The sequence below is a fragment of the Triturus cristatus genome, chromosome 10 (genome assembly GCF_964204655.1).
Source record: "Triturus cristatus chromosome 10, aTriCri1.1, whole genome shotgun sequence".
NCBI lineage: Eukaryota > Metazoa > Chordata > Amphibia > Caudata > Salamandridae > Triturus > Triturus cristatus.
Window position 1 is genome coordinate 671208082 of NC_140593.1, and position 25372 is coordinate 671233453.

The 25372-nt window shown below is 48.9% G+C and overlaps 1 protein-coding gene across 2 annotated transcripts in view; it reads left to right on the forward strand.

The window, feature by feature from the left end:
- Nucleotides 1-25372, forward strand: part of WDR90 (WD repeat domain 90) — a 1426420-nt gene that overhangs the window by 966320 nt on the left and 434728 nt on the right. For both annotated transcript variants that reach the window (XM_085628141.1, XM_085628142.1), the window contains exon 35: nt 21654-21765. In XM_085628141.1, coding sequence (XP_085484267.1) covers nt 21654-21765 — 112 coding nt within the window. The remainder of the gene's footprint in view (nt 1-21653; nt 21766-25372) is intronic.

The window sequence follows — 25372 nt, forward strand, 5'->3', positions numbered from 1 at the left end:
TTGTGTCCCAGGACCCAGAAGGCGGGACCACGCTCATCCCGAGGCTAGGCCCTGATCATGGAAGGCCTTGTGCTTTGATTCTGGGCTGTGGCCCTACCAGGCCTCCACAGGGGCATCCCGCCATCTGCAGGTCGAGCGCCCTTGCCTGTGCTCCACCAACAGTTTCAAGCCACTCGTTAAGGCCTAACACCGCTACAGAGAACACCGCAGTAGCCTCACTATTAAGCACTGCATCCCTCTCCCCTCACCTGAGAAGTCCTTGGGGGGGGGGGGGGCGCACACCACCAATGCCACAGGATTCTTCGGGGCAGCAGGTGGTTTCAGTGCCCCCCTCTTCATTAATCTGGCAGCGGGGAGCCTCAGCAATGCTCCCTCCGCCACTCAGTCGGTGACCAGGGCACACCGATCCTCTCTTTTCAGGGGAGGAGGATCTCGCCGCTTCCAGGTGGCAGGTCTTTGCTTTCTGGACTCGCTCCCGTCCCACGCCTCCGAAAATCACTTTCAATGCTGCCCGGGGCATATGAGGCGGGGCCCGCCCGTCACCAGAAGGAGTCTCCACCGCCAGAAGCCACACGCCTCAGTCCCTGGCCGCAGCTCCACCGGGCTTCCGTGGGAATGTGCGCCCTGCCGACTACAGGCCAAGCCCCCTTAGCAGATGCCCGCAGTCAGCCCCAGGTCATCCGCCAGAATCACTTCAGACATAGGAGACGGCGCGGCAGCCTCGGTACAAACCACCGCACCTCTCCCTCACCTTCCGACTCCACTGGGGGCCTCCCTGTTTGTTCCAGGTGCCACAGGTGTCTTCGGATTTCAGGCGAGACCGGCGCCCCTTCGCTCACCGGCACAGGACGAGTTTCTCCGCCCCTAGGTTCCGTCAGGTGGTGGGGAGCCCAAGGAGTGCCACTGTCTTTCGCCACTCAGCCCTTCAGCCTCAGGTAGATGCCATTTTGTCCCAGGCTCGAAAACTCCATGGGTGTTTGATAGGCACCCTTGCTATGCCACTGAGCTCTCGTTCTTGGTGTCGGGATCGCCGCCACTACAGTCTGCCGGATAATAGAGTTTTTCCCCCCAAGTAATGCACACCAGAGGATCAGGATGTTGGCGGATTGCAGAGGGGTCTGGGACACTCCTAGAGTGCAACCGCCAACTTGGTTTGCCAAGCCACGCCCCCAGATCCAATAGTTTTATCAGATTCTGAAGCTCAAAAACACTCAGAAATATCCTTACAGTTTCACAGACCCAGAACAGCATTCCTTATGAGAATGATGACATTTATGAAGAGGCTAATATTTTTGAAGACCTTCAGGATGCCGGTGGCATTCGCAGCTCCCCTGACTTTGGCCTGAATTCCATGAACCCTATCGCCACTGAAAAATCTGCCTCCTTTGCGACTGTCATCAGGAGGGCAGCGACTGTTAACAGTCGGGCTTCATGCACGCTTCCTGGCCTTGAAAATAAGCAAAAGACTACATGTCCCAGGATGCATTGCGATGGAAATCGCATGGTTTGCCTGCCCATGATGTTGTGAGACCAATCAGAGAACACGTTATGGTATATGTTCATGCAGATCCTTGTACCAGGTGCTTGACCTTCCCTTCAGTTGAGGATCACGCCCCCTTGTTCGAGTACCAGGCGAGTTGAGTCACTGTTTACAGACTGCTGGAGGACTTTTCTTTCGCTGCGTTTCCAGTTACCCTTTGAAGCCCCGGAGTACGGTTCACTTCCCCTCCTCCCAAAGAACCCCCCACCTCGGAGCATTGTACTTGCCTTCTCTCTCCAGCCTGCGAAACTCTGCTCCCGCCTTCACATTTTGCTTCACCTGCAAGGAATGACATCGGCTCCGTAGCAGAGCTTGAACCACGTGCACCCGCAGTGCCTTTTTTTTCTTCTTTCTTCGACAACATTAGCGGCGTTACCTTCAGAGCCAGGAATCGCACTGAACAGAGTCTGCACGTTCAGTTAAGTATTCTCTGCTGGAGTACCCACCTTACTTATTTTTTGTTTCCCAGTGTGTCGCTGTAAGAACATTGTTACTTCCATTTTTTTTTTTTGAAGCTTTTCGTTGCAAGTAAGCGCTGACGAGCGCGTTATCGAATCTATGGAATGTAATTAACAGCAATATCAGAGACATTAACCCAGTGGAGAATATTGTTATTTTCAACAAACTTTATTCATTCACAGCGAGTGGTTTATCGCTGGTTATCCCCTCTTTGTTCTCCAACAACTATTGGAACTCTCTTGCACATAGATAGGAATAGTTGGACTTCTTATCCTATTGTTGAACTCCCGCTGATAAGTCAGACCCCTCCACAGAATCCTCAATTCAGCGTAGAGTTTGGGTGAAGAGTGTGAGTATAGGCATGCATATAATCTGATAGGTTGTAGTTTCTTGTTTGTTACACTAGTTACTTGGGTGGGATAGCTTTAATCTTATATCTGTCTGTTCTCTCTCTTTTCTACAGGGTTCCTTGAAGTTTCCCGTCGTTGCCTTGGTGATCCTTTCCAGTCTCTCCACTCCCTGGGGGCTTTGATTATCTTCAGTATATACTAGCTGGAGGTGTCATAGCGCTGAGGGAAGGGAGAGGCGTTATCTTCGCTCCCGTGGATTTGGCACAACTAGTCATCCAACCACAGCCTGACAGAAAGGTCAAGCCCACGTATATCCAATCCCCTGAGCGAATATGCAGAAGGGTGCGTCGTATGACGCTGCCATGATAGACCCCTTAGCGCTTGAGTCTTCTGAGATATCAATGGCTGAGTTGGCGACTACGGTGGTCAATTTAGAGACAGAGCTTAGGTTGCTGAGGGGAGACAATCAGCGGTTGGTAACAGAATTGAACATTCTGAAAACACAAAAGCAAGTAGAGGCCTCTGTGACAGACGTATATCCCAAGTCTAAACGTAGTTACATTCAACCAAGCCATTTCCAACTTAATACGTCGGCTGATTCTGATGGATACATCTGCCAGTGGATTCCTCACCTTGTGAATATCCCCTGCGCCAGCAACATTCAGAAACTTTTGTAGCAGTCCACGCCGATGAGGTCGAAGACGACGTCACAGAGGAACGGCACCGCTCGCGACTCCGCTGACGTCACCGGCTCCATAAGAAGACCTCGTCGGCGTGATGACGTCAGTTCCCTTTTTTCCGCGCCGTCGAAGCCAACGGATTTCGGGAATCGCTGTTGTTAGCGTCGTTGATACTTTGTGTATTCTGGTTATTATTCCTGTTCTCTTGCGAGGATGTCGACAAAAAAGTCTGGATTTAAGCCTTGCAGGGAGTGTGGCAAGCATATGTCCATCACAGATCCTCATGAGGACTGTGTGTGGTGTTTATCGTTGGACCACGACGTGGATGGCTGTACCAGCTGCCGGAAGATGAGCACAAAGGCTCTTAAGGAACGGGAGGCAAAACTCTTCATCTCAAAAATGAAGAAGGAGAGGGAGAAGAAGATCGAGAACGAGGTCTAGATCGAGGTCGGCGTCGAAGTCGACTTCGGGACATACTTCTCGGGCCAAGAAACATAAGAAAATGAGAAGGCACTCGTCTCGACACCATTCTGATAAGAGCTCGGCGCTGAAGCCGAAGTCACCTGCTCGGCGTCGTAAGGACTCTGTTTCTCCTTCTCCTGTGCCGGATTCGCCTGCTGGTCCTTCATCTCCAGTGGTCTCCTTGTCTCCGGCTTCACCGGTTCCAGCTCGGACTCCGACGCCGGTTCCATCTCCGGCGCCGGTTCCGTCTCCGGCCCCGGGTGAGCCTGCGACACCGCTGATTCCACCGTCGGCGCCGGTTGGCCCGAGTCCGGTGAGGCCTGACCAGTACCCTGCCTTCCCTGGACCAGGTCAGGACCCCTCGCATTACTTAAATGTTTGCTTGAGCCATGTATACCTCTGGTGCACCTGCGGGTCCGATAGGTCCAATGGCATTTAACTTGGGGGTGCCGCAAGTATATCCACATGCCCCTTTCATACCGTTCTTTCCAACGACGCCGTCTTGGAATCCGAGGACGTCGATGCCGCTTCCATCCTCGCCGGCTCCGGCTCGACCTCGTTCGACACCGATGGCTCCGCCAGATCCACGTTCGACGCCGGCACCGGCGCCATCGGATTCGACTACGGCGCCGCCGCCGCCGATGATTCGGATTCGTTCCAGAAGGGAGTCTCAGAGGATTATTGAAGAGCAGAGGTACCTTCAGGAGGATGAAATATTCGAAGAGCTTAAAGAAGCTAGTGGGTTGGATCTGTCTCCTGAGTGGGAGATTACTCCACCGTCAGATGAACCCTCTAAGGACGTTGCTCCCTACCATTCAGTTATCAGGAAGGCTGCGGAGCTGCTTGATCTCCAGTTACCAACTACGGAGTTTAAGTCGAACATTTTAACTGAGGTACTGCATTCTCCCACGGCGGTATCAGAGCCTTTGCTTCCCTTTAATGAGGCCATTGTGGAACCTGGGTTAGAGGTGTGGCGCAAGCCCTTTTCTGCTCCTGCGGTCTCCAAGACGATTGCTAGGAGATATAGAGCAGCCCCAGGAGATCCTGAATTTTTGACGTCACATCCTTCACCTGAGAGCCTGGTGATTCAGGCAGCTTGTTCGGGAAAGTCTAAGGGGGCTTTTCCTTGGGTTCCTGGGGACAGAGAGGCTAAAAGGCTGGACCAGTCTGCCAAACAAGTATTTTCATCGGCCAGCATGGCCTTGAAATCAACAAACGCCACTTGTCTTTTGGGACGCTATGTGCACGCACTGATGGATTCGGCTAAAAAACTGGTGCCAAAACTGCCTGAGGAGGAGAGGACTGGGTTCAGTGACATCTTGGCTGATGCTCAGGCGGCAGCACGTCAGGTGATCCAGAGTGGACTGGACACTGCAGATTCTGTTGCAAGGATCATGGGGTCTTCTGTCGCAACCAGAAGGAGTGCCTGGTTAAAATCTTCTGTGTTCTCACAGGATGTGCAATCGACTCTTTTGGACCTGCCATTTGATGGATCTGGCCTGTTTGGCAAGAAGGCAGATGCTGCTCTGGAGCGATTCAAGGACAGCAAGGCGACAGCTAAATCTCTGGGCCTGCAGTCTCAGTCGAGGGGGTCTTTTAAGAGATATAGAGGGTTCGGAAGGACATCTTTTCGAACCTATAGGCAGACCCAGCAGCAGCAGCAGCAAGGTTCCTCGTCTAGAGGTTTCAGAGGAAGAATCAGAGGTCGCTCACGTGGTCGTCAGCTCTCCTCCTCCTCTTCCTCCTCCTCAGCCCCCCCCTCCACCGCAAAGCAGCCCTAGATCCGCCGTTCCGGATCATGCTGGTCCTGTGGGGGGACGGCTTACCCATTTTCTGCAAGACTGGGAGTCTAACTACAGATCTCTGGGTTCTGGATCTTGTAGAAAATGGGTACGCCCTTCCCTTTCGGGAGTTCCCTCCGAATTACCCTCCTTGTCAAGGTGCTTTCTCAGAGGACCACCGTCTTCTCCTACAGGAGGAAGTCCTGAAGCTGTTTCAAAAAGGTGCGATAGAGGTGGTTCCAGAGCAGGAGAAGGGTCGGGGGTGCTACTCCCGTTATTTCCTGATTCCCAAAAAGGACGGCAAATTGCGTCCGATACTGGACCTTAGAATCTTGAACATTTACCTGAAGCAGGAGAAGTTCAAGATGCTCACCCTTGCGCAGGTTCTTCAAGCGCTGAATCAGGAGGACTGGATGGTGTCGCTCGACTTGCAGGATGCGTATTTTCACATCCCCATCCTGAAGTCACACAGGAAGTATCTTCGGTTTACGGTAGGGTTGCAACATTATCAGTTTGCGGTCCTCCCATTTGGTCTTACTTCGGCACCTCGAGTCTTCACGAAGGTGATGGCAGTGGTGGCAGCCCATCTCAGAAGGTCGGGGGTCTCGGTTTTCCCTTATTTAGACGACTGGCTGATCAAGGCGGAGTCGCCGGAGAAGGTGCTGCGTCATCTGCAGGATACAACTCGGCTGTTGTACAAATTGGGTTTTTCGATCAATGTGCCCAAATCTCACCTGGTGCCCTCTCAGCGCAACCTGTTCATAGGTGCGGTACTGGACACTACTGTGTGTCGAGCAGTCCCTCCTCTTCAAAGGATTCTCGACATACAGGAAATGATTCCTTTATTTTACAACGGAGCGGTCGTTCCAGTTCTGAAGGTCCTTCGCCTGCTCGGTCTGTTCGCCTCCTGCATCCTGTTGGTCAACCATGCACGCTGGCACATGAGGGCGCTCCAGTGGTGCCTCCGCAAGCTTTGGTATCAGCACAAAGGAGATCTCAGGGAGTTTGTGAGGATCTCCAGAGAAGCTGCAGCGGATCTATCTTGGTGGAGCGTGGAGGACAATCTGTCCCAAGGAAAGCCTTTCCATCATACTCCATCGGTGGCCACGGTGATAACGGATACATCCACCTTAGGGTGGGGTGCTCATCTGGGGGATCTGGAGATCAAGGGTCTTTGGTCTCCAGAGGAAAGGTTGCTTCATATCAACCTTCTGGAGTTACGGGCGATACGTTTGGCGCTCAAGGCCTTCCTCCCTTCCCTTCGCGGTCAGTCTGTTCAAGTCCTGACGGACAACACTACAGCGATGTGGTATATAAACAAACAGGAAGGAGTGGGGTCTCTTTGTCTCTGCAGAGAGGCCCTGCGTCTATGGTCCTGGGCTCAGGACCATCAGATTTGTCTGATGACAAATCATCTGGCCGGGGTTCTGAATGTACGTGCTGACAGTCTCAGTCGGCAGTTCTCCGCCGACCACGAGTGGAGGCTCCATCCGGAGGTGGTTCGTTACGTCTTTCGGACGTGGGGGACGCCTCGAGTGGACCTATTCGCCACTCACGAGAATGCTCACTGCCCGTCATTCTGCAGTCTCCAGTATCCGATGCAGGGAGCGTTGGGGGACGCGTTTCAGTTGAATTGGGGCTCGCGCCTCCTTTAAGCGTTTCCTCCCATACCCTTGATTCCTCGGGTTCTGAGGAAGATTCGCCAAGACCGGGCCCAAGTTATATTGATCGCCCCGGATTGGCCAAGAAAGGTGTGGTACACAGATCTTCGCCACCTCTCCTCGTGCCCTCCGCTCCGTCTCCCTCTGAGGGCAGATCTCCTCTCTCAAACGGAGGGGCAGGTTCTACACCCCCACCTCCAGAGCTTACACCTTAATGCCTGGAGATTGAACGGGGCAACCTGAATTCTTTCTCTCTCCCGCCAGATGTGGTGGATGTTAGTTTATCGGCCAGGCGACACTCCACCAAATCTATATATTCATATAGGTGGTCTAAATTTGTGCTTTGGTGTGGAGAGAGGTCCATTGATCCTTTGAAGGCTCGTCTATCTAACATTTTACAGTTTGCCCTTTCTCTAGCACGGCAAGGCTTTGCTGTGGCTACTGTGAAAGGATACTTATCGGCTTTTCTTTGTTTGCCGGATCAGCCGTCATTATTCAAGTCACCTATTGTTCTTCGTTTTATAAAGGGCCTTACAAACAAGTTTCCTCCAACTCCCTTTATTATGCCTCAATGGGACTTAAACCTTGTATTAACTTATCTTATGGGTTCTCCCTTCGAGCCCTTACACAAGTGTCCCTTGAGGCTGTTGTCCTTTAAGACAGTATTCCTCATTGCAATCACCTCGGCAAGGAGGGTAAGTGAGCTTCAAGCTCTAAGTTCAAAACCCCCATTCTTGACTGTTCATGCTGAACGAATGGTACTCAGGACCAGGGCTGTATTTCTGCCTAAGGTGGTAACTCCTTTCCATCTGGGGCAGTCCATTACCCTTCCTTCCTTCTATCCTCCCCCTCACCCTTCCAAGGAGGAGGAGCAGCTTCACCGCTTGGACCCTAAGAGAGTGGTGAGCTTCTACCTGGACAGGACAAAGGACTTCAGGGTTGATGACCAGCTCTTCGTGGGCTTTGCTGGCTGCAGGAAAGGTCGAGCGGTGCACAAGCGCACCCTTTCCAGGTGGATTGTCTTGTGCATCAAGATTTGCTACTCCCTGGCTGGTAAGGAACCTCCGGAGGGTTTGAGAGCTCATTCCACTAGAGCAAAGTCTTCCACGTCTGCTTTGTCTAGGGGTGTTCCTGTGGAGGATATTTGTAGGGCGGCAACTTGGGCCTCCCTCCACACCTTCGCAAAACATTATTGCTTGGACACTGAGGTGAGGAGGGACGGACACTTTGCTCGTTCCGTCATTCAGGACTTTCTGGTGTAGAAGGGTGGACACCCTCCTCCGGGAGTGGGGACTGCTGTGGAATCTATTCACAAGGTGAGGAATCCACTGGCAGATGTATCCATCAGAAGAACAAGTTACTTACCTTCGGTAACGCTTTTTCTGGTGGATACAGTATCTGCCTGTGGATTCCTCACTGACCCTCCCGCCTCCCCGTTGTCCATCCTTCTATACCTAAGGTTCTCTTGATAATGTTTTAGTCTGCTATTCTGATGATGGTATTTCAAAATGTGTATGTTACTGTCAAAGGCATTGTGTTTTTCTTTGGTCTTTCTATTCATTCTCCACACTATGTGTGTTGATCTCCATATTGTGTACCGTGTATACTGTGTATATATTGCTGTCAGTCCGTCTGTGTGCCTCGAAGGCACGGAAAAAAGGGGCGGAACTGACGTCATCACGCCGACGAGGTCTTCTTATGGAGCCGGTGACGTCAGCGGAGTCGCGAGCGGTGCCGTTCCTCTGTGACGTCGTCTTCGACCTCATCGGCGTGGACTGCTACAAAAGTTTCCAAATGTTGCTGGCGCAGGGGATATTCACAAGGTGAGGAATCCACATGCAGATACTGTATCCACCAGAAAAAGCGTTACCGAAGGTAAGTAACTTGTTCTTCAGCACCTAGCACTTCTACCTCTGCCCCGGTTAACGTGACGGTAGTCACACCACCCCAGACACCCTTGGCTATGCCAGAAAGTTTTAGTGGAGACAGTTCTAAGTATGCTGTCTTCATGAACCAATGCCATCTTCAGTTCCTTTGTAGAGCCGCATCCTTCCCCACAGACGCAGCCTTCATCATCTCCTATCTTAGTGTGAACGCAGCCCTTTGGGCTGTGCCATTAGTAGAAAATGATGACCCTATACTCTATGATTTAGTACAGTTTAAAGAAAGGATGCAAAATCTTTTTGCGCGTCACTCATACATGCTGGCGAGTGATAATGAACTGCTTAACCTCAAAAAGGCACGAAAGACTTGTTAACCTATATCACCACTTTTAGTAGATTGGTTACTGAGACGCATTGGCCAGAAGAGAAGAGGACCTCATTGTTTTATAGGGGCTTAAAAGATGAACTGAAGGACGTTCTGTCTCAAATAGTGAACCCCCCTGAAGACTGTGCTTCCTTTATAGATCTAGTGGTAAAATTAGACCACCGCTTAACGGAAAGAAAAGGTGAGAAGACAAAGGGGGATTATCCGCGTCTTCTTTTCTCACGGACAGAAAAGAAAGAGACTAAAGATGTTATCGAGCCGATGCAAATAGGGGGGATCAAAGGCCCTTTATCTGCGGAGGAAAAAGAAAGAAGAAGAAGGCTACAGCTTTGTCTGTATTGTGGTAAGGGAGGGCACTTCGCCAGGGAATGCACCTCCAAACCCAAGACGGCTGTGAGCAGCAAGAGAGTAGCATCTGGGGCTGTGGGGCCAGCGGAAAACTAACGAGCTTGGATAGTACGGAGACCGCTAGTCCAGGCATGTTTGTGTCCCAGGTCTCACATCTGGTAGCCCATACCCTCCCTCAAGTGCCCAAGCATTTCTCCATCTCTGTTGTCCTTCGATTACCCCCGCAACGCAGACAGTCTATGTCTATTTTGATAGACTCGGGAGCCACAGGCAACTTTTTAGACATCACAGTAGCAAAGAATCTTGGTTTAGACTTTATCCCAAAAAGACAACCTGAAAGAGTAAGGGTGGTGGATGGATCCAAATTATCCTCTGGTTTAATTTCGCATCACACTCCTGATCTGATCATGGTATGTGATAATGGACATTCGGAGGTCATATCTTTTGATCTAATCAACACCCCTGCCTTCGGGGCCATCCTAGGTGTGCCCTGGTTACAACAACACAATCCACATATAGATTGGGTGACCCGAAAGGTAACCTTACGATCTTCTTATTGTATAGTACACTGTTATAAAGAAATGGCTTTATGGCAAGAGCCTTTGTGTTGTGCCCTTTCTGCTACTGAATCTCCTGTACTCCCCATGGAATATAGCGATTTTGCAGGAGTCTTTGATGAAGTAAAAGCCACGGTGCTTCCTCCTCACAGGGCATATGATTGCCGAATTGATTTGATTCCGGGGGTAGAGCTACCTGTTAGCAGACTGTACGCCTTAACGGGACCAGAAACCAAGTATCTTCAGGATTATTTACAAGACATGTTGAAGAAAGGGTTTATCCGCCCTTCTACCTCCCCTGTGTCTTCTCCTCTTTTTTTATACCTAAGAGAGAAGGAGGTTTGAGAGCGTGTCTGGACTATAGGGCGCTAAACAAAGCCACGGTAAAATACAAATACCCCCTTCCACTTCTCTCCACTCTCTTGGATCAGGTGCGTAAGGCCAACATTTTTACCAAGCTTGATCTGTGAGGGGCGTACCACCTGATTCGAGTAAGAGAAGGAGATGAGTGGAAAACTGCTTTTCGAACAGTCTTCGGCTTATACGAATATTGTGTAATGCCGTTTGGTTTATGTAACGCACCTGCGGCGTTCCAATTCTTTGTCAATGAAATTCTAAGAGAGTACCTTGACTTATTTGTTATTGTCTATATAGACGATATTCTTATATACTCACAAACGGAACAAGAACATGTGCAACATGTAAGATTGATATTACAACGTCTTTGTGACAATCACTTGTTTGCCAAGTTGGATAAATGCTTTTTCCACACTCAGAAGGTAGACTTCTTAGGATTTGTTATTTCTCCTAACGGGATTCAGATGGATCCTAACAAAGTGTCTGCTATCACCAGTTGGGCCAGTCCTACTACGGTTAGAGAAGTACAATCCTTTCTTGGCTTCGCTAATTTTTATAGGCGATTTATCCATCACTTCTCGGACTTAGTGGCCCCGATAACTAGGTTATTGAAAAAAGGGGTAGTTTTTACATGGGACCAAGAGGCAGAGACTGCGTTTACAGCTTTGAAGACAAGATTCACTTCTGCCCCAATCATCAGATACGCTGACGAGACCCAACCATATTTTGTGGAAGCTGATGCCTCACAATATGCGGTGGGAGGAGTACTATCACAGAGAGACAGGAAGACGGGTACCCTTCATCCTGTGGCATACTTCTCGAAAACCTTAACACAGTCAGAACAGAATTACACAATAGGAGAGAGGGAGCTCCTGGCTATAAAGCTGGCTTTTCAGGAGTGGAGGCATTACTTATTGGGTTCTCCACATACCATCTCGATCTATTCTGATCATAGAAACCTCCAGTTCTTTCGCTCTGCTAGAGCTCTCACCGCTAGACAGATGAGGTGGGTGTCCTTCTTCTGTGAATATGATTTTCTAATCACCTTTCGCCCAGGGGCGAAACATGGAAAAGCAGATGCTTTATCTAGATTGGGAAAGGACCATGGTTTGGTTGAGGAGGTTCCAGTACCCATCATACCAGAACATAAAATGGTAGCGGTAGGAGAAAAACAAGGAATAGACACTGACGCTTTCCTGTTAAGACTCCAACAGGAACATAGCCCGCTAGATAGAGAGGAATGGCTAGCTGATCCACAGAATAAAATAATACAGGGTGTGTTTCACCACAAAGACCGTCTGTTTCTCTCCTCAGATGGCACTCGGTCTATGATCATGAATTGGTGTCATACCTTACCCATGGTGGCACATCCTGGAGGAGAAAAGACACTCCAGTTGTGTCAGAGGTGGTTTTGGTGGAAAGGAATGACCCAGGACGTATTAAACTTTGTTAAGGCCTGTCCCATCTGTGCCAGACAAAAACCGTTGCATTGTGCTCCTGCTGGTCTTTTGCGACCGTTACCAGTCCCTGAGCGCCCATGGTCCACCAGCAGCATGGATTTTGTCACAGATTTACCTGTTAGTAGGGGTTGCACAACTATACTAATTGTAGTGGATGTGTTATCTAAGATGGCGCATTTTATCCCTCTTAAAAAACTTCCTACTGCTATAGAACTCATAGAAGCCTTTATAGAACACATAGTAAAGCTACATGGACTGCCCTCAGTAATTGTTTCTGACCACGGCCCTCAGTTCATTTCTAAATTTTGGCAGGGGCTATGTCACACTTTACATATAGACCACAGATTGTCTTCAGCTTACCATCCACAAACGGATGGCCAGACAGAAAGAACTAACCAGACCATGGAACAATTCCTACGATGTTTACTCAGTACCACTTCTGGCGAATGGACTCAAGCGCTCCCGTTAGCAGAATTTGCTTATAATAACTCCACACACTCTGCCTCTGATGTTTCCCCTTTTTACTTCTTGACAGGTTATCATCCTAAGTTCCTCCCGCTGCATTTGCCTCCCGAGTTAAGCAACATACCCGCTGTTACTGAACATCATACCAATCTCAGGGCTATATGGGAACAGGCAAAACTAAAGCTAGCAGAAGCCAAACAGCACATGAAAGAGAACGCAGATAAACATAGACGCCCTGCTCCGGTCTATGAGGTAGGAGATCAGGTCTGGCTGTCCACTAAAAATTTGAAATTACCTGGCCCACGAAAACTCCAACCTAGGTATATTGGACCATTCCCCATAGTCCATGTCATTAATCCTGTTGCTATGAAACTAGAGCTACCCTCAGACATGCAAATCCACCCTGTCTTTCATACTTCGCTTCTCAAGCCTTTTCTCCCTCCCTCTTGCACTGAACCTCCTCCTCCTCCTATTCTTATTGAAGGAGAACTAGAGTACGAAGTACGATGTATTGTAGACTCCCGAAGATATAGAGGGAAATTGCAATATCTGGTAGACTGGGTGGGATATGCACCCGAAGATAGAACTTGGGAACCGGCTGCGAATATTCATGCTCCCCTGTTGGTGAGACGATTCCATGCCCTACATCCATCTAAGCCTAGACCCGTGAGGAGACCGTTAGAGGGGAGAACTGTTAACAGTCGGGCTTCATGCACGCTTCCTGGCCTTGAAAATAAGCAAAAGACTACATGTTCCAGGATGCATTGCGGTGGATATCGCATGGTTTGCCTGCCCATGATGTTGTGAGACCAATCAGAGAACACGTTATGGTAAATGTTCACGCAGATCCTTGTACCAGGTGCTTGACCTTCCCTTCAGTTGAGGATCACGCCCCCTTGTTCGAGTACCAGGCGAGTTGAGTCACTGTTTACAGATTGCTGGAGGACTTTTATTTCGCTGCGTTTCCAGTTACCCTTTGAAGCCCCGGAGTACGGTTCACTTCCCCTCCTCCCAAAGAACCCCCCACCTCAGAGCATTGTACTTGCCTTCTCGCTCCAGCCTACGAACCTCTGCTCCCGCCTTCACATTTTGCTTCACCTGCAAGGAATGACATCGGCACCGTAGCAGAGCTTGAACCACGTGCACCCGCAGTGCCTTTTTTTTTTCTGTCTTCGACAACATTAGCGGCGTTACCTTCAGAGCCAGGAATCGCGCTGAACAGAGTCTGCACGTTCAGTTAAGTCTTCTCTGCTGGAGTACCCGTCTTACTTATTTTTTGTTTCCCAGTGTATCGCTGTAAGAACATTGTTACTTCCATTTTTTTTTTAAGCTTTTCGTTGCAAGTAAGCGCTGACGAGCGCGTTATCGAATCTATGGAATGTAATTAACAGCGATATCAGAGACATTAACCCCGTGGAGAATATTGTTATTTTCAACAAACTTTATTCATTCACAGCGAGTGGTTTATCGCTGGTTATCCCCTCTTTGTTCTCCAACAACTATTGGAACTCTCTTGCACACAGATAGGAATAGTTGGACTTCTTATCCTGTTGTTGAACTCCCGCTGATAAGTCAGACCCCTCCACAGAATCCTCAATTCAGCGTAGAGTTTGGGTGAAGAGTGTGAGTATAGGCATGCATATAATCTGATAGCTTGTAGTTTCTTGTTTGTCACACTAGTTACTTAGGTGGGATAGCTTTAATCTTATATCTGTCTGTTCTCTCTCTTTTCTACAGGGTTCCTTGAAGTTTCCCGTCGTAGCCTTGGTGATTCTTTCCAGTCTCTCCACTCCCTGGGGTCTTTGATTATCTTCAGTATATACTAGCTGGAGGTGTCATAGCGCTGAGGGAAGGGAGAGGCGTTATCTTCGCTCCCGTGGATTTGGCACAACTAGTCATCCAACCACAGCCTGACAGCGGTAGTGCTTGATTTAACACTGCCCATATAGAAGGTCAAAACCAACATCTTGACAGAGGTCCTCACCCATGTAGCTACCACCTGGGAGCCTCTCCTACCCTTTAAAGAGGCTCTCCTTGATATATTGGTGGGAGCCTGTACAAAGTCATGTAAACAGATAGGTGGCAAGGCAGCACAGCCCACCCTGGGACACACAGATTTTTTAGTCCTTCACCCTGCCCCAGAGAGTCTGGTGGTTCAAGCGTCGTCCAGCCACCTTAACCAAAACCCATTCCCTACCACTCAACCGGATAGATATTCTTACAGCTCGTGGGACAGGGTGGCGATTTCTCAAGAAATTTAAATCAAGCTAGGCCACCGCTCGCTCTCTAGGCCTAGTTCAACCTGTTTGGCAGTTCCCCCAACAACGTCCCTTTCGAGGTTTTAGTAGGGAATACCTGCAGAGACCATGCCAATACTGGCCTCAACAGCAACAGGACTCCCATTCTTTTCGAGGGCCAAGTCAGGGAGCTAAGTGACAACGTTGAGGACCACAGAGGAAACATAACCTGCAGTGGTGGTTGCTTGACTGCAGTTGGATCAGCGGCAGAACCCTCTCCCGACCTCAACCAGAACTAATGTTTGTGATAAATCCATTGTTGCTGGGTTGGTGAAGGACATCTGGGAGAGCTGGAGATCATAGGACTCTGGTTTCCAGCAGAGGCTTGCTTCCACATCCGCTTGCTGCAGGTGGGAGCAATTTTCTTGGCTCTTAAAGCGTTCCTCCTGGCCATCAAAGGGTAATGGGTGCAAGTACTCAATGACAACATGACTGACATTTAGTATTGCAAGAAGCAGGGCTGTGTGGGAATGTGGGTTCTGTGCCAGACGGCTCTGCGCCTGTGCAAGTTGCTAAACGCGTAAGGGATGTCCCTAATCACCCAGCACCTGGCAGGATCTTTAAACGTCGGTCAAACAAACTTGACTGAAGTTGCCTAGTGAATCACAAATGGTAGTTACACACTGTGGTGGCACAGGGCCTCTGCCCGAAATGTGGAGAATCCTGGTACAATTTATTCACTATCGCAGAAAATGTGCAATGTTGCCACTTTTTCGCGTTGGCGTTCCCAAGGCAGCTCTCCCTAAAAGATGCTTTTCACCAGTATTGGGGGTCATGCCTTTCTTCCCCTCCCTTTCCTCCCCAGAGTACTAAGATCAAGAAAGGCTGGGCCCAAGTCATTCTAGTGGCCGGGACTGGGCAAGGACAGTGTAGTACCCCAAATGTCTGGTCATGAGCATATGTCCTCCTATTCGAAGAACCTCCTGTCTTCTTCTTCAATACTCTATTTTCGCGTTGTTAACCAAAAAAGTACACAACCGACAAACATTTGTCTATCTCATAAAATGTAAGTTTTAATAGTACAAAGTGTTTTAATTAGATTTAAAAAAGCATTGTAAAAACACGTAAATTCCAGTCTCGGTACAGTACATAAATCCATTAACCCTGCTTACCCCCATCAAATATCATTCAGTTGGAAACATCTTCTTCTACTGACCAGCAAGAATGCATATGTGCCTAATCTTTTAGTGGCACATAAGACAAGACATACATCTTCCACTATACCGTCACATTTAACTTGTTGATTCTAATTCTCCACGCCCATAATAAGAATCTAGACCCGCTAAACACAATTGAATCTTTGTGTCACCTCTAAAGATCCTAGATGCTTCCCAAAAATGGACAATACCCAGCCGCTTACTGTAGGAAGGTGGATATCTGACTATGGTTACCCCCAACTTTTTGCCTAGTGTCTAGCTGGTTTTTCGACTTAGTTGGCCTGAGATCCTGCCATTCAGGGTCTCAGGCTGTCTGCTCTCTCTTTAAAATGGACTCCATGTACCCTAGGTACATAACCAATTGGTAAGGATCACCTTATTGGACCCTGTACAGTGTACCCTAGGTACCCAGGGCATAGGTGTACCCTAGGCCTACCAGGGGCTGCAGCATGTATTATGCCACCCCTGGCCTGGCCTTCCATTTTGACACAACTGGCTGATCACTCAGCTGGGGCAAGGTCGTGTAATCACCCCTTGCTTAGGTGTAGTATTCCTATACCTAACTTACATATAGACACATGTGTACCTATCAGTCACTCCTATGGCAGGCCTTAACAATCCTGGAGGCAGAGTGCTTGGTAACATGTGAGATGGTGCTCTAGCATGAGCTGAGCCTGTCTGCAGCTTTCGGAACCATGTCCTTATAGCTGTTCTATGATATAGCCTACCCTATACTCTTAAAGTGCCTTATAATCTTAAACGGTTATGGTAACTATGGTTTGGCTTTATCAAAACATGTCGTGTAAGGTGTCTAACACTTTGGAATAATACCCACATACCATTTCTGGTGATGAGGATATTATTCCCCCCTTCTAGAGGGAGAGACATGTTAAAATCCTACTTTGCTGTTTAACTCTAACCAAAGCCTCAGCATCACAAAATGGATGCTGCTGCCACAGACACAAGTCTGACCTCCTGCTGCTGGGAGTGATCCCAGCCAGGGAGGCCTGGACAATAGGTTTCCTGCTTGGGGAGGTGCTAGCACCTCCCCAGACAGCCTTTAGTGTATTGGGGCAGGGTGGGCTGAAAGGAATGAGACATGCCTGGGGCACACAAGGTGTTCCTTGCATAGTCCAGTTCAAACCGGCGCTGGGGCACTCCAGCCCCAGCTCTGGCGCGAAACTGGACAAAGGGAAGTGGGTGTAACCACCCCCTCCCAGGTCCCACCCATAAGGCGTGACCTAGCAGGTATCCCAGCCCCCCAGATTAGTATAAGAGTGGGAGCTGGGCCTCAAGACTTTAGATTATCCTGAACCTGCAAACTTGAACAGAAACTCTGGACCTTCGACATTCGACGAAAGAAGAAGACTGAAGAATCTCCCTTGTGGCCAAGGAGTGGCTACCCTGTGCAAACAGGCACCATCAAGAGACTACCCTTTGCTCTGCCCACGTTCTACGAGGAACCGACTGCAGAGCCCGACCAGAGCCTTGACTTCCAGACTTCTCCGACCCTGATCCACATCCACAGCAGAGCTGAGATCCGTGGAGGCGACGGGCGACGTGGGACCGGCTACCTGGGAAAAGTGGCTAGTAACTTCAAGCGCAGCTTCTGAGGCACCCTTGAAGTTGTGCACCGGGGATTGAGAAGCCCCAACCCCAAGCACCATCTGCACCGAAGATCAGCCCCCCACACTCACGAGTCCTGCGTGGGGCCCTTCTGCATTTTTCTGCTTGCCGCGTCTGTCCGGTTGCTTGCCCGCTGGCTAGTGGCCTTTGTGACAACGCACCCTGAAATCTTCTGCGCTGGTTTGGCTCCTCCAGACTGGCTCCCGCTTCTCTGCAAAGAAGAAGCACCCCAGACCTTCCTGGTCTGCACCAGAAGCAAGTCCTCCGTTCTTCGTGGGTTCCGCTTGCCAAGGCTTGGTGAGTCCTAGTCCAACTTCGACGCCGCCGACAGCAAGAGCCTTCGTGGGACAGCTTGCCTCCTGGTCCTGGTCGTCCTCGACGCTTCCTGGTCCTCCTGGCTGCAGCGACAAGCTTCACTTTCACCTGCAATCTTCACGACATCGCCTGGTTCCTTCCTGGTTCCACGTGGTCACTGGCTAGTGACCTTGACTCTGTCCCTTCTGCTTGCAGGTCTCCTCTCTTCTTGATCCCAGCCTTGGGATCCACCGGACACTCTTCACTGACTGCCTGTCAGCATCTTTCTTCAGGCATCCATAGGAGTCGACGACGAAAACCGACGCAACTTCACCCCTATGCACCCGCAGCCTGTGGGCTAGGTAACTTGGGTACTCCGGTGCTCATCAGGATAGTGACTATCCTAGTGTCTAGTTTTCCAGTCTCGACTTCCCAGCTACTCCGGAAGTGTCCTAAATCTATCGTTTTCTAAACTGTACTATTGCTAGTGACTTTTACGCATTACGCGTGAGTGTTTCCACTCTGCACACGAATCCCGTGGGCCTCCCACTTCCTAACTAATGCTAGTGTAGTGTAGCCCCAGCGATTCCCTAGGCCTAGGCCTATTCTATTTCCGTGACAGTGGTCCTTATACCACTTACTTAGTATATGGTTTGCGTGGCCCCTAGGGCCTAACTGTATTAGTTACCTGTGTGACTTAATGTATGCTTAAATAAGACTGTGTTGTACTTACCTCTAATCTCATAAAGAGTGCTGAGGGTTTGACTAGAATAAATACACTTTATTTTATATATATATCTGTTGTGGTGTCCTTTCATTTGGTATTCAAGGGATTATATATGGTATCACGGCTGGCTTCACATGCCATTCAGAGTTTAGCCTAAGACTGCTCTTGTCCATGCTACCACTAGGATAGCTGGTCTATAAGGTTGACTTTACAACCAATCACCATAAGGGTATTTGGACTGATATAAGGTGTACACTAGAACTAGTGACATCATACATCAGGCCAACTTCTCACACTTACACACTGAGATAATCCATTTCTTACGGGTTAAAGCATAGCTGGGACAGAATAACCAGAAGTGATCCACAGATTCCTCCAACAGTAAACAAAAGAGTCATTTAGATGTTCAAGAGGTGTTTTTATCCCACAAGGAAGTAAAGGCGTTTAATGGTAGGGTGCCAATTCTGAACTTTATGTATAAGGTTTTAGCCTGAGCCAGATGTACTCTGTCCAGGAATGACTCAAAACACGGTCCTTTTTTGTAGTTCAAGAAATTCTCAGTTATGATACCTAATCTGTGGTCATTCCAAATTTGTTCCAGTAAAAAATTCCACTAAGCGTGTTTCTGTTAACGATAGCACCCGTCGCCATTTTATCAGGATGAACCAAATATACTCCACCATGGCAAATTCACACAATGATTTTACCTTCCTTAACCAGGGTATGCCAACTTTCTTGGCCAGGCTAAGAATCTTCTTCAGAGCTTTCTTATATATCTTAGTTTTTCTGGGGTGTTCCAAATTTCGAACCCAATATATTAGAAGTTCCAGTTGAATCACATGGTCAATCTTTTTTTTGCGTTAGATCAAAGCGAAGTGGGGTAAGAGGGGTACTAGATGGGAGATTAAAAAGAGACCTAATAAATTGATTTTCAGCTACACAAAGTGTGGGCACATCTAACCATCCCCAAGTGTCTTCACCATAGACTAGCCCTGCCAGAGTTGTGGCCCTGTATACCTCCAGAGCTGGGGATACTGCTCCACTGGAGCCTTATATTGTTTCCCTATAGCCATTGCCTGTTGAAGTACGAGTCTTCTATTTTTCCTTAGCTGTGGTTCCAAGGTCATATTATGAGACAGTCTTACGCCCAAGTAATCAAATGCCTTTACTTGCTCCATGGGTGCAGCCTCTATCCTCATTTTACCTCTGAAGGAGCGATGGGGATGACTTTGCTGAATTTATCTCAAGGCCCCTTACCAGATAGAAGGATGAAAAGTGATCTAACAATGAGTGCAATCCACATGGTGTTCAAGATATTAAAAGCGTGTCATCTGCAAACATTAAAATCGGTACGGTTTTGCCTGCTGATTTTGGTGCATCAGAGTTGCAATTTGCTAGCCATGCTACCACTCCATTTATATATATATAAGCTAAAGAGTGTAGGGGCCAGCATGCACCCTTAGAAAACGCATCGTCTGATGTGTATCCTTGATATAAGGTCCCCACCTACATTCCACCTAACCTGGGTGTATGACTGCAAGAGTGGTTTTTTAGAATCCCAATGAGTTCCTCTGGGGCACCATATGACTCCAACACAGTCCATAAGTTCTCCCTCTGGTTCAGGTCAAATGGCGCCCTCAAATCAATGAAGGCAACATAAAGATTGTTACGCTTATCGTCCTGATGCAAAGTACCTGGTCCAAGGTAGTAACCTTTGCTCTAAACCTTACTTGGCAGTGTGCTAGGATATGTTCTTATATCCAGGACAGGAGTCTCATTTGAATCTGCCTAGCAAATATTTTTGGGCTATTGTCAATTAAGCTAATGGGTCTGTAGTTGGATGCAACATCCCTCCCCTCCTTCTTGTGAATGGGAACAATAATTGCTCCATGCCAGGAGTGGAATATATCCTCACCTCTCAAGATAGCGTTACTAAGGGTGTTCAAATAGGGTGCCCATATCTCAGGCTGAGAGATATACAAGTGTCCTGGGATACCTCCTGTCACAGCAGCAGAGTGCAGCCTTTCACCCAAACCTGCAAAAACCTATATCTCTATGTGTGTAGATTGAGTTGCGACAGTTGATGGCTTTCGATTTTCCTCCCAAAGTTGTTGGTGTCATCTTAGCAGCCAGGCCCCCATCAACCCAATCGATTTATTAAGGATACTGGGAGAAGTTTGTTGTCTGGTGCTCTTCCTGGAACATACAACCTCTGCATACACAGATATTAGATGTTCTTCTGTTCTGCTTGTCATTGGCCCAGCAAAGACTGCTGTGGTAACAGTTAAAGGTTACCAATCAGTACTTTTGGATGTTTTATATTCTTCTGAGCAGCCTTCCCTCTTCAAGTTGCCTGTCATGATGTGTTTTTTGAAGTGGCTCACCCATATGATCCCGCTGACTCCATTTGTCATGCCGCAGTGGGACCTCAATTTGGTACTCACCTCTTTGATGCACACTCCCTTCAAACCCATGCACAGTTGCCCTCTTCATCTTCCTACCATTAGGACAGCATTAATTATCGCCATAACATTGGCCAGGCAAGTGAATGAACTCCATGCACTGTGTGCTTCCCCTCCTTATACATCTTTCCTCACTGATAAATTAGTCCTGCTTGCACGAACGCCATTCCTGCCCAGGTTGTCCCACCCTACTACATAGGGCAATTAACATCACCTTGCCAACTTTCTATGCACTGCCTTATCCCGCCAAAGAGGAGGAACGACTTATTCGCCTCAACCCAAAATGGGCACATAGCTTCTGTGTGGACCAGAGCAGGGACTACCAACAGGACAACCAACTTTTTGTTGGTTTCTCTGTGGCTAAGAAAGGCAAAGCAGTGCAAAATAGGGCTATCTCAAGATGGATTGTGCTATGCATCAATGTCTGCTATGGGCTAGCCAAGAAGCAGCACCCAGAAGGATTTGATGCTCCTTCAACTAGAGATGGCCTTTGAGTCTGAACCAACATATAAAATAAAATACCCACCGTTCACTAAAGATTAAAGACAGAGTTTTTTCACAACTTTGTTTCAGTATCTAAGGGTGCCTGGGTTCAACCTTACATAAAAATGCTTTTCTGCTTTTGATTGGGTCTTCATTTAAGTGCATGGTCCTTTTTGGTTTTCACCTAATTTTTAGATTTCACCTCCATTTGTTTCCTAGGTGTACTGCTGTGTGCTGGAAATCGGCTGATCACAGGGAGTAACACCAAACGAATTCGCCTGTGGGCTGTGGCCGCAGTGCAGGAGTTAAGACTGAAAGGATCAAAGTCTAGGTGAGTGCTTCCCCAAGTATCTCTGAATGTTTTTGTTGGGTTTAAAGAGGCTGTCCTTTGTCTGCACGTCACCTGTATTGCAGAGTGTTGCCCTTCTCATTGATTTTTTTTTAAATCAGAATCTTCTACGTTACTATGCCACAATTCGACCCACCTACTACCCCTATTTGACAGAAATGTAATGGTAACAACGTGTGATTTAAATTACTCATGTAACCTTGTGCCATGATTTTGGTCATTAATGTGCTTAGTCACATCCCTAATTTCCTTCCAAACCATACCATGACAAGTGTCTGAACTTGACCTCATTTTCTTCAAAAAATTTCTCCTCACCATGTCTGATAAGAAATGACTCTTTCGGGCGTGCAAGACCTGATGCAAGAAGAGAGTCCATTTTGATGATCCTCACAAGGACTACATTTACTGCCTCCACCCAGCTCAGGAGGTAAAACAGTGCAAAATCGGTCACACTTTCTCTTCTAAAATGTTAAGAGATAGAGAGGGGAGGCTGCTTTTGTGGTTACAGTCCACTAAGCACCGCAAGTCACCGGAGGAAGACAGTGAGGGCTCATCCAGGCCTCACGAGAGAGCAAGATCTCAAGAGAAAGACTCTGGAGAGGGCAGGAAACACCTCAATCCCTCCCCAGAAAGCAAGTGCTCAAAATAGGAGAAACATTCTAAGGTCTCCTCTGAGCCTTCGTCTTCTGTTTCCTCTATTCCAATGAGGCAAGAAAAGAAGCCCCATAGAGCCTCCTCATTGGATCCGGGGAAGAGCAGAGCTGAAAAATCCTCATCGGCGACGCCACCATCAACGTCTGTCACTGGATTGTCGATGACGACAAGTTTCACAATTACGTTGTTGGCCCCTTCTACGTCAGGTATGATAACGACAATGGCAATCTCTGGGCCCTTACTGTCAACAAAGGTATTTTGTCTTTTTTTTAACACACTTTATTGGTGACCGCTGTATATCATGTACTTTCAAAATATAGACATTCAAATACAGTCTTTTGGTTTTCTCCCATCATATACATCCCCATGCATTTGTATGAATCTGGTTTCTTCCATCTGCATTAGAGGGGAGTCCTATATAGGGCATTATTAACTTGAAATAGTGCATTGGTTAAGTTCAACCCCCAACTATTCCCCCTCCCGCTCTCCTATCCCACCCTAACCCTCTCCTGGTCAGTCGAACTGTCACTATGTCAGTGATAGCAGGGAGTCACTATAGGAGCGTCTGCTCCGGGGTACCATGTACTGATCAGATTCACAACCTCTCTGTTCCTCGAGCCGTACCGGCACGAATGGACTCACACTCTTCATTTTACAGTGACGTGGTGTCTTGTGTGGGGGCCAGGTCCAGTGCTTCCAGTGCAATCAGCGTGGCCTCCCAATCTAGGGAGATGTGTTGCTTCCTCAGCCCTCTCTCCTTCCCTCTCCGAATAGCCGCCCCCTCTGCCCTTCCCCACTGGAGCACATCAGCCTGCCACACCGTGACCGCCGGGCATCTGGGAGACTTCCACCTCATAGTGATCACCCTAATTGCTAAGATAAGGGCAAGATCCACAAACCTGAGCCGCGCCTTCTGTACTTTGGAGCATCTGCGAAGGCCCACCAGGCAATTCAGGGCGTCGTCTGGGACCGGTAGGTGTGTCACTGTAGCTAGGGAGTGCCGCACCCCCTCCCAGTAGTCCTGCAGTCGAGGGCAGAACCATAGCATGTGGATAAAGCCCGCCTCATCTTCTCTGCATCTGGGGCAGCTATGGGGGGAGTCTGGGAACATACGATGGAGTCGCTTCGGCTTAAGGTACGATCTGTGCAACACCATCGTCTGTATGAATTTAAGCCGTGCATTGCGCAACCCTTTTTTGAGATGCTCCAGAATGCATTGCCATTCGTGGTCTGTGATTTGCACCCCGGAGTCCGTCGTCCATTGCTCCCTAAGGGAGGTAAGGGCTATTGCTGCGTGTGCTCGTACTCCAGTGTATAACCAACGCACTAAATGTCCCCCAGGTCCCATGTAGTATAGGAGGTGTACTAGGGTGTGCTGTGGGGGTTCAGTCCTCTGTGGGGCACAAGTGGCTCTGATGTAGTGTGTGATAGTGGCATGTAGTAGATAGAGGCGTGGCGGCACCCCCGTGGCCTGGATAAAGGTATCATGGTCCATCAATGTGCCATCTCCAAAAAAGGCTCACACCTCTTCTATCCCGCTGTCCGTCCAAGCCTGGAGTCTAGTCTGTGTGAGTCTCCCTTGTGGCGTGGGCACGCCTAATAAGGGTATATTCCCAGCATACGGGGTTGCCACAGATGTGTAAGCAGGGCCTTCCTCCAACACATCAGGGCAGTCCGCAATAGGGGGGGGCAATCAGGAGGAACACAGGCCCTCGGCAATAATAGGGTATGTAGCTCCCCTCTATTCAGCCTCTGCGGTGTGAACCCAATCTCGCCAAGATTCCTCCCTGCGGACTAATAGGACAGCCACTGGAGTCAGGGACCCCCAGGCAGCCACTCTGAGTCCCCAGCTGAAGCTTCCGGAGACTTATCCGTCTCCAACACGCGCCCCGAATAAGGGTTAGCAACAGGCTGTCCAGCGTATTAAAGATGGATTGTGGGAGAATCACCGGTAAGTTCACAAAATAGTATAGCATACGAGGCAGCATCACCATCTTAGCGATGGTGATCCGTCCCATTACGGAAAGGGGCAAGGAGGACCAGAAGCCCACACTGGCCCAGAGCCCTGTTATTGCCCGTTGGATTTTGCCAGCTATCTGGTCCTCCTGTGTTCGATAAACCTCTATACCGAGGTATGTAAAGGTAGTGGGAGCCACTGTGAAGGAGTAAGTGCCAAATTGCAAACGAGTAATGTGTGCTGTTTCTTGAAAGAAGTAACCGGTCGATTTGTCGGGGTTTATAGCCATACCCGATAGACGCTCAAACACCGCAAATATGTCCGGGAGGGGGGCCGCATCAGCCATGAGGTCTCGTAAGTATAACAGCATGTCGTCTGCATAAATAGACAGTAAATGGTACACGCCGTCGATGCAGATACCAAGTTGGGCCGCTGATCTTCGAAGAGCCAGGGCTAGTTGTTCTAATGCCAGCACGAACAGCAAGGGGGACAGAGGGCATCACTGCCTTGTGCCACGATGGATGCTATATGCATCAGAGATATAGCAGCCCGTGCGGGCCCTGGCCGTCGGGGACGAATATAGTAAGCTGACCCATTGTAAGTATGTGTCCGGAAACCCGAAGCGTTGTAGTGTCGCAAACATAAAATCCCATGATAGGGAATCAAACGCCTGCCGAAGGTCCAGTGCAATGCATCCGGCATGGTGGTGAGTCCTTGGGGTAGCCGCCATTATTCCGTGCAACCGTCTAGTATTAAGTGAAGTGCTGCGGTTTGGGAGAAAACCGCACTGATCACTGTGGATAAGTGCGGGAAGGTGCGGTTGTATGCGGTTGGCGAGGGCCTTACTCAATATTTTGTATTCGGTGGCCAACATAGAGAGAGGTCTATAATTTGACATGTCCAACCCGTCTCTTCCCGGCTTGGGTATAGACATAACCAGCGCCTGCATCGTAGAATCCTGTAAGCGGCCCATCTCCA